The 13927-nt window shown below is 45.2% G+C and overlaps 1 protein-coding gene across 2 annotated transcripts in view; it reads left to right on the top strand.

Moving 5' to 3' along the window:
• The first annotated feature begins 658 nt into the window (after window positions 1–658).
• sash1b (SAM and SH3 domain containing 1b) overlaps window positions 659–13927 on the top strand; it is an 80705-nt gene continuing 67436 nt past the window's right edge. The window contains exon 1 of one of the 2 annotated variants that reach the window (XM_042072911.1): window positions 659–1954. In XM_042072911.1, the coding sequence (XP_041928845.1) occupies window positions 1457–1954 (498 nt within the window). In that variant the 5' untranslated portion in view covers window positions 659–1456. The remainder of the gene's footprint in view (window positions 1955–13927) is intronic. The other variant, XM_042072910.1, reaches the window with a different exon arrangement.

Genomic DNA, 13927 nt, shown 5'->3' with positions numbered 1-13927 from the left:
AAGCCAGAAAAAATAGCCTAAATAATTTGAATGTGAATGAGGTGATGTAGTGTCATTTCATTCAGAATTTATATTCACTGCAAAATCCTACAATTTGCCTTAACTGTTTGTGTGTTTGACTTTTGCTAAAAGCCAGACACTGAGGATAGCCAGATCCAATAGACTCTGCTTGTCCTTACTGGTGCCACCAACAGATGGTGTTAGATGTTTATTTGTCAAACCAAAGATTTCATCTGGAGATGTATTCACCATAACTTGATTCAATGGTTAATGTCTGACACAAATCTAAATATGCCCCTCCAGAAGTTAACTATGCTTGTTATCAATAAAATAAGCTTTTATGAGGACGATTTTTTTGGGGGGTGGGGGGGGGGGGGTTGGGTATTCATAGAACATTTTAAATTACAATAGTCGTCATTTTAACTAGGTCATATTTTTGTCATTATGGTTACAATACGATATGATAACAATGGTGTGAAAAATAATGCATAGTTTTTGTTGAATCATATTTTATCAATCCTTCTTTTCCTGAGAGTGGCGCCAAAGAGTGTCCAATATGCTCTGAGCGAAACCCAAGCGCGCCTAATGTGGTACCGAAACAGAAGAAACTTCATTCCGGTGAGTAAAGTGGGACTCACATGGGCCCTGTGTTAATACTTCTAGACGTGGTTTGTTTTTATTCTTGTGAGAAGTGAGCAGTTGTACAAGAAAACTCTGTGACGTCCACAGATTCGCAATGCCATTGCAGAGAATGCTGTCAAGAGCGCATGCCACATGAGCGAGTGAGTAGCCTAACAGAAGAAATGAACAACGGCAAGCTCGCTGTCACATCTCACTACGGAGATATGCCACCGTTCAATGCCGGCGCCGTGGTTTCCAGACTTCTCTTGGGCTGAAAGCAGAAATGGAAGGATCGGTGGGTAAACCTTTTATGTTTGCTTATTTTCGCATAAGAGAAGCTTTTGAAACCACTTTTCATTAACGAGTTGATTTATTTTGCGAGCTCAACGGACGGAAAATGTTACATGGGCTTCATTGACGAGAACAACAGTGGCGCAATCAAGTCATGCGTACGGACGCCAGACATTAAACAATGTGTCTCCACTATTTTGTGTAACTGTCTGGGAGCGCCGGCATGAGTTTACGGCTGAGCTAGATCTCGTTGTTGTGCAGATATATGTTTAATAAGTCGCCTACTACTACTGGCACGTCCGTATCAAATGTATATGCGATGCATGGTACTCCGCACCTGACAGGATTCAGAGGTACCAGATTCCTGTTAGAACCTTATTGACACGTCACCTGGAAGGTGTTCACACCCCGCCGGATTAGTTTGGAAAGGATGGAGCTGTAGGAACCAAACTGACTGCTTTGTGCCGCGACATGCTCGATTACTGAGCGCCGGAGAATGTAAACACACACCTGAACCGAAGAGACTTTCCGCCGCTGCTCAAACATGACGAGTAACGGCCCCAGCATCGTTTTCGAGTGGCTCAAAGCTCTCCAGCTCTGCCAGTATGTCGAATCTTTCGTAGATAACGGCTACGACGACCTGGAAGTTTGCAAACAGATTGGGGAGCCCGACTTGGACGCTATTGGCGTGTTCAATTCGCACCACAGGATAAAGGTGCTGAATGCTGTGTCGCGACTGAAAGAGGAGGACAAGAAATTAGCCCCGGGGCACTACTTCACCTTAGAACCGGTGGTTACGATATCAAACCCACACACAACATCCCTCAGAAGTGAAGGCAACCATAAGGACTCTAGATTATGGACAGATTCCACATGGGATAGCAGTGGATTAAAATCCAGGTTCACCCCGGGAAACAACAATCTATTGCTTGGACACTGTCAAGAACCAGTGACTTACCCAAAGCTGAAACTGAAGATCATGATAAGAGATAAACTTCTGAAAGATGGCATCGACCTTGGCTGTCCACCCTACTCTAAAGAGGTGTGTACACTAATTGTCCTATACCAGAAATGGGACCATTTTCCAAAAAGCTTTAAAGTGTTACAATCAGTTCACCTCAGGCTATTCAGACCAGCAGTCTGCACTATATCATGACTATGGGTGCATCAGGAAGCTTTCTGGAAACTGGTCCCCTGGTCAGTTGATATTAGTTGCTCTCAGATCAGATGATTTCGCCTTAGCCATATCAGCACACAGTATGAACTTAAACAGGACCCTCGTTAGGCCTTTGCTTCTTTCTCATTCTTTTCCCCACAATTCTGATACCACGTACATGGTATGTAAAGTAAGTGTATACATTCATGTCACCTATACACTCTGTGACCTAAGCCATCATCCACACAGAACAGCATGATATTTGCAAGCATTGACAGCTTGTTTGATCACCAATATTCCAGAACTCTGCAAGAAAGTGGGTGGGAGGGGTGAGGTGGGGTACATTTTTATAAGCTGCTTGAGATGTTCTGTGGAGTTCTGTGGGATTCTGCAGTCTAAATTGAGGCCATTACTCATCCCTGGTCCTAGGGGGCCTACCACTCACCTCCAGCTCTGCGCCGATCAATAGCCTCAGACAGGCTGGGCTGGAGGCCATTACCCCCTCAGATTAACCTTAATGGACTGATTAAGAGGAAAGTAATCTCAATAAAGCCTCTGTTTAGTTAAGAACCTCCTCGGCAGCCCAGGTGCTGCTGCCAATCATTTGGCTGATAACAGTCAGTAAACCCCATGGGTTTAGGGTAGCAGACAGCGTTAACAGAGGTGTAATGAATACACTGATGCTGAGTCAGCTGTTCTGGAACCCTGGCTAGAGCAGTATGTCATAGAACATTGGGCTGTCTCACTGTAGGTTTCCAGTCTGACTCAGCGGGAGAGAGAGAGGATTCATCTTTGTCCTAAACATCTTAAAGAATGGAACACAGCCTGGTCTGATAATTGTTTCAAGCACAGCGTGCATCATTCATAAGTAATGTGAAAACGCATGGCTGCTATGGGATGGCAGTTCTGAGGTTAATTGCACGTGGCAGATGATATGTTGGATGAGGGTCTGTCTGATGTAGGTGGTGAACAAGAGCTGTGAGCTGTGTCCTGGAGCTACTCAGCTGCTGTCCTTTTGTAGTCTGGCAGAGAGACCGCAGGATCAGCGGGGGCAGTCGTCTGCTGGTAGCAAGTGCTGTTGAAGTGCCACTTTACCTGGGATCTCATGAGGGCTTTCATGCATCTAGGTGTTTGTTATAATCATCATTATCAATGATAGTATCCTCATCCTTTTGCTCATAGTTGCATAGTTAATCCTATCATCAGTGCTCACATTTGTCATCTTAATCTTAATCTATCATGAATGTTATTGATAGCGAAAGATGAGTTTAAACTCATCTACCTGACCGATATCCTGGCGCTTTTGTCCGAAGCGACATACAAATAGCAACAATACAATAATTAATAATAAGTTTAACAGTAAACAATTTAAAAAGTTGGTAAGACTACAGCAAGGAGAACAGCAAACAATGTCAATTCAATCAATAGCCTTATGAAAATAAATAAATACTATAATATACAAACCATAACGCATAAGAAACGCTTAATAAACTAAGTGCATGTTGAACAGATATGCCTTTAGACCCCTCTTGAAAGACCCAAAACTATCACAGGAACGGAGAGCACTGGGCAACTCATTCCACCAACAAGGAACCCCTGAGGAAAAGAGAAAAGAGAATTTGACCTAGTGTTTATAGCTGGTCGACACAACAGGCGCTTATCAGAGCGCAGTGGACGGTTGGGGATATACATCTAGATCATTGAATTAAGGGAGCAGGGAGCAGATCCAGTCAGTGTCCTATAGTCCAAAGTGAGAGATTTAAATTTAATTCTGGCCACTATAGAGAGCCTTTTTAACTGGTGGGGATGAAACCACCCAGCCTACAAGGGTAGGGCCTAATGTCCTCTCCCTGACCGCTGATGCATTACTTGTTGTCTTTCGCTTTAAATAGAACAGGTGAGATTTCTCCACAGCCATTACATCCATCAGCGGCTACTAGAGCGCTGGAGAAAAGTGCGTTTTTCCCAGGCCTGGCTGGCTCCTGTGGCCGTTTCAGAAGAGGGCGTTTTATTTGAAGTGATGCTTCGTGCTCTGTTGGTTTGTATCCGTGTCTGGCAGCCGGAGGAGGAGGGGTGGCTGAGATTACTCTCATTAAAAAAGAATGAGTGAATGCATGGGGACTTCCTCCCTCCCCTCTGCCACTGTCATGCTGCTGTCAACCACCCCCTCACCGCACCCCCTCCACCCTTCCACCCCACCCTTGCCCCCTTGTGCCTCCTGTGCGCTGTGCCTTGTGCCCTCCCAAAAGCCTTGCATGCACATCACTGGCAACACGTGGTGACATGCAGATGATGCCTCATGCCTGCCTGCTGGGCTTTGCTCTTGCCAGCGCAAGTGGTTTTTGTCATTTTGTGCGGTTTGGTTTGTCCATTTTGTTTGTCCTTTCTGGCTTGATTTTTTACAACAACAACAACAACAAAAATCAGATTCAAGCAAGAAGTCGTTAGCTTGCGATTTGAAGTTACTGGCCACTTTTTGACGAGACATGTTCAAAATAGGCCAGAATGAATGTGCTTCCTTACTGTCGGCGGGTTCATTTCAGTGCCAGCCTCCACTGAGACCCCTGTCTCTCCATCAGCCTGTCCTGCCCTGAGGCCTTCTGCCGTAGCCTGCGGTCAGAGGACACCAGCGGCCAGGCGGCGGCCCCGGACCCTTGTGTTTGTCTGCGTTTGTTGGGTCTGAACGTCTCCCGATGGCATATGGGTGTGAGAGGAGAGCAGCAGATTGCTGGGGTCCTCTGCGTGCCATCCCCTCTCGCTCTGCTTGTCAGTTTAAAGGGATTAGGCCGTTCATCTGCCGGCCTCATTATTCTGCTTGGGCTGCGCGGTCACAAGTGGTTCTGATCAGAGTGCGAGGCAGGCGGGCGGATGGGCAGGCGGACATGCGGGTAAGCAGGCCGGGGACTCGCTGGGCTGGTAGCGGCGCAGCCGTGGCGTCAGCCCTGCTCGTCAGAGACAAACCCAGACAGCTTCGGTGCGTGGGGAATCCCGCTTACGGGATGATCGGGTTAGAGGGGTCATTTTGGACCAGCAAACACTGGCATGTGTCTGTCTGACCGGTCACACTCAGAATGTCAGCCAAGGGTGAATGACCTTTGGAAGCAGTTTTCAAGTTTTCATACTGGGATGGGATTCCCACTGGCAGTACTGCAGGGCATTTATATATTAGGGGATTTAGAGATTCTAGCTTGAACTGTCAGGAGAACCTGGTTAGACTGAATCCAGCTGATCACTACAAAGCACCAACTTTTTTAAAACTATGAGCCAAGACCTAAAGTCAGTGAGCTGCGGTTATTAGTATGTAAGCCTTAGCGAATGTTACAGGGTTAAACATAACATCCTTTGTCTTCAAAACAGCCATACTCTTTCTTTTAATCCTGTTACACAAGTTTCCAGGGAAGTACTGGGTCATTCTTTGAGGAACAATTCTCTGGTTCCTTATTACACAGGATGGAAATCTCCTTAGCACTCCAGAACATCCATCTACCGGTTCCGTGATGGTGGTCTTTGAATGTGCAGCAACAAGGCTTCTTATAAGCACTGGTGATGCAGCGACTGCATTCCCTTTTCTTTTGTAGCAAGAGAAGACTTCACAGTGTGCTGATGGTCTCGCTTTTACACACACACACCTACACACACACACTACACACACTACACACACACACTACACACACACACTACACACACACACACACACACACTACACACACACACACATACACACAACCAGGATATCTGTGCTCAGATTTTCCGTATAAAGCTCATAAAAGATTCAGGGTGCTAAGTGCAGGGAAGCACTTTGTGACTCACCACTGACCTTATACTGCATCCCAACTTTAACAAACATCCACACACACTCGGGTTCGCAAGACACACACACACACATGCACATGCACTCTTTCTCTCCGACTCGGTGACCCTGTTCAACAGCATACACTCATACCGGGACACTCATCACAACACACTTCCCTTCTCTCTCTTGCCCAAGAGGGTCATGTCAGAGCACACAGTCACTGTCACCTCAGAGGAGGTTTTGGGAACACACGGCTTCATCTCCACCAGGCCTCCGCCTGACGCCGAACAAGTTTTCAAAATGTTAAAATGCCTCCCTTGCCTGTTTTGTCCCTGTCATGTGCCCTTGCAGGCCTTGAGGCAACATGGTTTGACCTTATCGTTTTCTGTGCTTCCTGTGTTGTGAGGGGCTAGGCCCGAATGAATGCACTTTTCTGCCAGTCGGTGGCATTTGTGCCCCGGGTCGTTGGTGGGGGTTGAGGCACAGAGCTGCTGGTGAAGTGTTGTTTGACATCAGCGGCCCAGCAGGATGTGTTCTCTGAACAGAGATGACAGTTGCAGAACTCTGGCATCCCATGTTGCACCACTGCAACGCTGAGAGCTCTGTGTGGATGTTGGGGTAGGGGTGTACGCTGTGACCTGGGATCACAAGACAAGTTTGTCACATAACTACAGATGTTAACTCCTCATCTGTGAGAGCAAACGGATACAATATTTAAGCATAAAAAAGTTACTGCAACTTTAAAAGAAAATTCCGGTTTTTAGCACTTTAAGGCCCTTTTCTGGTTTGTTTTGGATGAACTAGAGTGGTGGACACCGAAATTTTGACGATTGGTCCTGTCTCGACTTTTCTAACTCGTTTTGAATCGCCTTTGACTTCTCAGGGTGGCTGGCAATGGGCATACTGTAGTAAGCTACTCAAACATGTCCTAAAACAACCCTTAACGTTCGTTTTCAAAACTGTGCAACTCACCGAGTGGTTAGTGGTGTTCGTTGATGTTCCAAAACAGGTAGCGTAGCGAAATACAGTTTCTGTCGTCTTTTATTTGCCATTTTGTAAAATCCCATTGATTTCTGTTGGAAGACTCATTGCACGTTGATATTACTGCGCCACCGTCTATGCTTCAGGCTCAAATATTGAGCGGATATATTTGATACATTTGATGCATTGCACCGGTGAGTTGCACAGTTTTGAAAACGAACATTAAGGGTTGTTTTAGGACATGTTTGAGTAGCCTACTACAGTATGCCCATTGCCAGGCACCCTGAGAAGTCAAAGGCGATTCAAAACGAGTCAGAAAAGTCGAGACAGGACCAATCGTCAAAATTTCGGTGTCCACCACTCTAGTTCATCCAAAACAAAACAGAAAAGGGCCCTAAAGTGCTAAAAAACTGAATTTTCCTTTAACAATACACACGTTTTGGAGGAAGTTTGCAGCTGCAAAACAAGAAAATGTCTTAAAATGCTCTGTGGCTAAAAATAAAACGAAGGCTTCTTTCACATTGTCATTTGGATGGTAAGATGAAGACTTTGCCCTTAAGGGACTTTTGTGGGATGTCTTAGATGAGATTTAAACAAAAGAACAACTCCAAATCAAATTGGTTGAAAAAGTCACGGATTACACTGTTTTGTTTTTGTTTGTCATTTGCCTTTTGGCAAGCGCTGGTGTTGCCAGATGTCCAGACCCATAATTTCAAGGCCCCTTCAACAAACACTGACAGAAGTAAACAGCCAAACAAACACACACACACACTTGCATGCACACACAAAAATGCCTTCTCTGGTTAGTGATGGTCAGTCCTCATCCTGTATGACTGTTTATCTCTGTGTTTTGGAATCAGAGCTGGCCACAGATGGCCGAGGCCACACCACCGCAAGTAAGCCTGGGGACCGCCACGTTATGTCCACCTCATTTCATTCACAGGAAACACTTGACCCGAGGGCCAGCGAGCACAGCTGTGTCACAAGCGCGTCTTTAACACTGTCATGTCATGTCAGCCTTATGGTTCATTGTCATGGCCAAACTGCAACTACACACACACACACATACACACACACACACATTGCACACACACATACACATTCGCTCACACACACACAGCCATACTCAAGCTAGACTTGATCCAAATACTCTAAACATTAGAGATTAATGCTTTTGTGTCTTGGAATCACAACAGAGGCAAAACATGGTCTCCCTTAGTACTATTTAGTCCTGCTGATGAGTTAATAAATCTTGCATATAAATCTGAGTTATTGTTATGCAGTAGCCTGTTGTGTGTGTGTGTGTGTGTGTGTGTGTGTGTTGTGTGGCTGTTTGTGCCTCCCGCAGGAGTATATTTGCTGCCTCATCTCACACACCTGATGATCTGCTAGATCAGCTGGCGTTATTCTCCTACAGCGCCAGACAAAAGCAATGTCACTGGGAAATGTGGACTGTAGATGTAACATTAGTTTCCTAGGGATATGATTCACGTGTGTTTTAGTGTATATGGTGATCAGGGTTCTCTTAGTCTCAGGGCCTCCCTGGGGTTGAGCACATCCCATATATGGCCATATATGGCCATCCTGTATATTCTGGTATGGTTACTGATGGAGAAGGTGAGTTCTTCTTTAGATCCTTTGACAACAGAACACTTGGCGCACTAATGTGAAGATGCGTAAACTCTTCCTGCACTAAATGATAGAGCAGATCTGCTCTACGGTGCTATTTGTGTGACGTCATCTCACCGCCAAATGCATGTGACTGCTCGTTTGTGTTGTTTTGATCTGGTTTGGTTTCCTGGGACTGTGCTGACGGTTCTCCGCAGCCAGTCGATGTAACGGTCAGCAGTCGGAGTGGCTCGCTCGATCAGGCTCTTGAACCGGTTCCATGGACAGAGAGCGTTCCGTCTGTGGGATTAGAGGGCTTAGATGAGATTACCTCTCCCAATCAGTGTTATTTCACACAAGGGCCGGGCCTCGGCTGGAAAACGCAACGCAAATTTTTTTTATTTTTTTTTGCCAGTCTGCCGTCATTTAAGTACCCTAAAGCCAGTGAGCATTTAGTAGTAGTAGTGCAGTGCGTGAGGAGATCCCTCTGAGGAGGAGAGGGGAGGATCTCGCCTGACTGTCCTTCGCTCCTCTGTGTTCCCATTGGCAGTTGGGCCCCCCTCAGCATTGGGCTGAAGTTTGAGGGACATGGGAACTTAAATGATTGCAAAGAAAACTTTACACACGCAATTACCATCTGGGGCTCTTTAATGAGCAAGGCTGTGAAATAGAAGCAGGAAGTTTCTTTCTTTGTGTGGGGGGGGGGTGGTTGTATTTGAGAGGTTTATGACCCCCCCCCCCCATCTCTTGTCTCGTACCCCATGGATGAGTAAGCGCAGGCCTCTCTCCCTCGGCTTGTGAGCGAGGCCTTGATGAAGCGCCAGCCCTCTGGCCTCGCCGTGGGGTCGCGTGGGAGCGAGAGTTGTTTATGAGCCTGGAGGAAGAGCCTGCGGTCAGGCTGTCACAGGCCGCCTGTGTCCGAGAAGTGAACCCTCTTCGCTTTGTTCACGAGCAGAAAATTAGTATTATTATATCATGCATCTTACTGAGTCACTCCCTTCTCACATTGTTGCGTTTACATTTTGTGAGTCCAGCTGTAATGCTCATGACTCCATCCAAAGAGTCTTGCATATCTTGCTAATCTGTTGCTTGTCTCATTCCAAGTGCCTTAGAACAAAGACCTCACTAGGTTGATGTTGAGAGAACTGAATGAAGTAATGGGATTCTGTGTCTACAGCTGGGTGTTGGCATGGATGCTCCACGGATGTCATTTGATTCTGATTAAGATATAAAGGAATGAGATGTTAATTCCTATATATAAGCTTTCCATATTCAGAGAGATGTTTAAAAAGATTTAAAGTTGGGTCACCTATAGCTGTAGGCCCATTGTATTGTTGTCATCTGCCACAGAACCCTGGTTCTGAATTCATTGCCGGGGCTGCCTGTCGGGGTTTTTTCTACCTTCTGCTTGCTGCAGCCCCAGAACCCCAGAGCGGAAATGAGCTTTTAATTAATGCTGTAATTTTCCATTAGGTAGACAACTGTCATTGGGCCTTGAGGCTAGGGGGCTGTTGGCCAGATAGTGGTCGGTCTGATGGAGGGTTTGGATGGGTTGTTAATAGGCCACGCCATGCTCCATGCTCTGCCAGGCTGTGGAAGTGAAATCAATGCAGTTGGGTCTGGCCATCAGCATGGGCATAAAGGAGGGAAAAGAGCCATTTTACTGCCCTGCCCAGCTGATTACATGCTCCAGAACACAATCAATGTTGGTGTGGGGCTGCTGTCCACTGCCTCTTAAATCTGTACGCCTGGCTAGGGTCAGGCCAGAATAAGATGAGATGAGATGGGATGAGCAGGGAGGAGGGGATAAAGGTGAGCTGCCCTGGACTGAAATGTTTAACTCCACAGATGATTGGACTACACAAACAGCAGTGGTGTTCAGAGGAAGGAAGAGTGAGTAATGCCATTAAGGCTGGTGGTGGATGACCAAACTGGGCTTTTTGATAGAGTGGTGAAGGAAAAACACAGATTTTCATGAAAAACAAAAACATTCCTCCAGCTTAATCCTCGTTTTCTGCCATAACCACATTTCCATTATAAAAGCCAAGACTAGGTATCAAAATACTCAATTCATGGATTATAGAATGAAAATATTATGGTGAGCTTTGCAATTGGATACATTCTAAATATACAAGCTTGCACTGGAAGAGTACAATGATGTACAATGATATATTAGTGTCATGTACTAAATTAAAAAGTAAAAGAAAAACAAATAAATAAAACAAGTAAAAATATACAACAGTGAAGCTTACATCTTTTGTAGTCTACCAGGAATTGTAGTAGTCTTCAGGATCTTCAGGCTGGGAGTCTTGCTGTTGTTATTTTCCACCCGCCACAGCAGAAGAGCAGCAGCTGCCTCAGGTGTTTATGTTTGGATCTGAAGGTCACAAGTTTAGGGGTCAGGAGCCAGAGTGGACTGCAGAGGTCAGTCTCTATGAGATTATTCTCGACAGGTGGCTCTGCTGCAAAGACAAACAGAGCACATAGCCACTGCCAAACAGACCCATTTCCAAGAACAGTTTGTAAGCCTGTTGCTAAATAGGGGGTTTGCACAAGGAAGGACTACTGTACCAAGCAAGTGTTTATGTTAACAGAGCGTTTCTAACTTTAAGTGCATCTGTCTGATTTGCTTTATGCTAAGTGGATAATCATTGTGACTGCTGGCAGAGCCTGGTGAACTGTTAATACTGTATTGGGTCTAATACTCTTTTTCCTGTTGCTGTATGGGACTGTAAATATGCTGCAGAGTCTCGTTTAGATCCATCTCTATATTGTTTTGTTGTGAAATTATTTTGCAATTGTTAATGGCAACAGGCGATGTTCTATGAAACTGTTTTTTTTTCTCTTGCTGCTTGGTTCTGTCGCATAAAGCTGAGAGCTATTTGACATTAGGAGATTCTACTAATGACCTGACAATTTTACGGAATTAATGACCCAATAACCTTTTCCTGAGCCTGTATATTGGGGTTTTGAGGCAAATGTGACCTTTCTGTGATGAGATCATAACTCAAGAGCAGTTCACCCCCTCATGACAGCAGTAACCAATGACTTTTCTACAGTCTCTTCTTACAGTTGTTTTTCAGGATTAGATTCTCAAGAAAGTATTAAGAAGATATTAATTTAAGTTACATTTGCAAGCTTTATCATTTTTGTTATTTTGCTCAGCTGTCACACTTGTGTAGGTAGTCATATAAAGATGATCCCTAGAACAGTAAGCCTAGATGTTTTCCCCCCGAGCTCCTCCGAAGGCCTGGGGCAGGGTGATCGAAGGGGAGGAAAGACTGACAGGGTAGAGCAGTGATGGAAGAAGAGAAAGAGATGGATGTGAGGAGGTGGGACCGGGAGGCCGAAGGTGTGAAAAGCTTCTAATTATCCCTCTCCACCACTGATGGGTCTTTCCATCACCCTCTGCAGCCGGCCCTCCGCTGGCTCGCTGCCTACAGTAAGTGCCCAGGGTCGCAACCTCCATCAGTCATAGATCCAGCAGTCATAAACCACAGCCACCCAGCAGCATCTCGCTCAGCCAAATGCCTCCACTGCTTACATTTCCCCCATTTTGTACGATCTGCCCCATGGTGGTCTCCGTTTGCTTTATCACACTCAAACTCTTTGGGAACACAAGAGTCGCAGTCAGAGAGACTAATGAGGGCTGGCTATAGAGCTTTAACTCATTGAGTGCACATTTGTTCTATCCATGTAAATACACATAGCCTAGCTGGCTCGTCTGCTTCCCTTGTTATACCACATTTCCAAAAGCTTATCTATAAAGATTAGGATTATCAGATATTGGTTCCCACCCACTCAGCATAAAGACTGAGAGGACATTTGCTTCTGGTGTTCAGCATCCACAGGGGTCTGTATGGTTGTATAATGCATATTACAATACTAATTCATATCAGATTAATAGACTGCAGTAGTTTATCTTAGGGTGACTTGAAGCAGGGTTTTTTTTAATTCATGCTACATTTTTTCCTCACTAGTGATGCTTTGTTGGCACTGTTTTTTTTTTTTAATGCAGAAAACACCTTAGGCCTTTATTCTCTAGAATTTATTTCCGAATTTTAGAGAATAAAGGCCTAAGGTGTTTTCTGCATTAAAAAAAAATAAAAGTTCAAAATCTTACCACTGATATTGTGATGAGTGACTTCTAATGACTGCTTATGCTGCGGCTTATGCTCTCACTCTGAGCTCAAAGTGCCCCTTCTGGTTTTAGGCATACAGATTTGTCATAGTCATGGAACCATCTGCTTGAACAGTTCGATCCAAAACTTTCCTTAGAATGGAATGATATCCACTAGTCTCAACTTTTACTAACACCATCTTGTTCTAATGCATTCCACAGAACATTGGATTTTGCTGGCATGACTGGGTCTGGGCTAAGTGTTTCTTCATACATGTACTATCACTCTTAAAATAGTCTTCCTAGGAGGGCAGCACAATGTCCCTGTCGCTTAGAGGTAGGCTTTCTGATCATTAAGCCATTTGGAAACCTGTGTCTCATATTAAAATACTTATGCCCTTACATGGACTCACAGCCTTTAAGTCTGTTAAGTCTCAGTATTAAACAACAAGTTTAATATTTTTGTCAATAGTTTCCCCGTTGACTGGTTCCAAATCAGGCATCAAAAGCTCATGAGAGAGGAGGAAGTGACCAGTCCTAATGCTTCAGTTGTGCCGCTCATAAAACCGCTCAGCTGTGATGCGCTGTGGACTTGTGTCACTAAGAGGTTTTGCAGCAAGTGAGGCGCAGGAGAAGCAATCCAGGGCGAAAGCGGCAAGCTGGCTGAACCCACTCACTTTTGTTTATGTATTGGGGGGCTATTCTTACCACCAACATCAACACACACACACACACACACACACATGCTCCCTCACTGTTGGCTCTTTGCCTGTTTACTGACCGGACCCGGAAGAACATAAGGTACAGTGCCAGTAGCCCAAATTATGGTTTAGGCGTTATTGTTGCTATGCTGATGCAGTGTGAACATAGATGGCTAAATTCCCTTAAACTCCTGGAGGAGAAAACAGATCACCGAGTGGCTTTTGTTGTGACATTAATTCGTCCTTCTGTTAGTTCTGCATAGATTACAGATACAATTGTCATATTTACCTCGTTCAGAGTGCAATATTATCTAATCTGTCTATTTTCATATTTACATTTAATTCCTGTAATCCCTTTTATAGTTGTGGTCAGGCAGTTTCTCCAGCTCTCTAGATCTGTGACTCTCACAGGCATAGCATCCCGCTCTGGGACTGCCAGTGGGTCCCTAGCCCAGAGGAATCTTATCTTCCCAACTCAGAGTGTCTCTGATCCCCTCTGCATTCCCTGAGGAGGTGACCTACTAACTGCAGTCTAATAGTCAAACCATCGACTAGAACCATCTTGGACCATTTGTTGCTCTGTTGTTGGTGGTTGTTGCACTGTTGCTCATGGGTTCCCACAGTCACTCATTCTGCTCTGGTTGACATGGTGATGT

This window comes from Alosa sapidissima, chromosome 19 (assembly GCF_018492685.1).
Source record: "Alosa sapidissima isolate fAloSap1 chromosome 19, fAloSap1.pri, whole genome shotgun sequence".
NCBI classification, from domain to species: domain Eukaryota; kingdom Metazoa; phylum Chordata; class Actinopteri; order Clupeiformes; family Clupeidae; genus Alosa; species Alosa sapidissima.
Note: the sequence above shows the minus strand (reverse complement) of the source record. Positions and strands in the feature narration are given on the sequence as shown.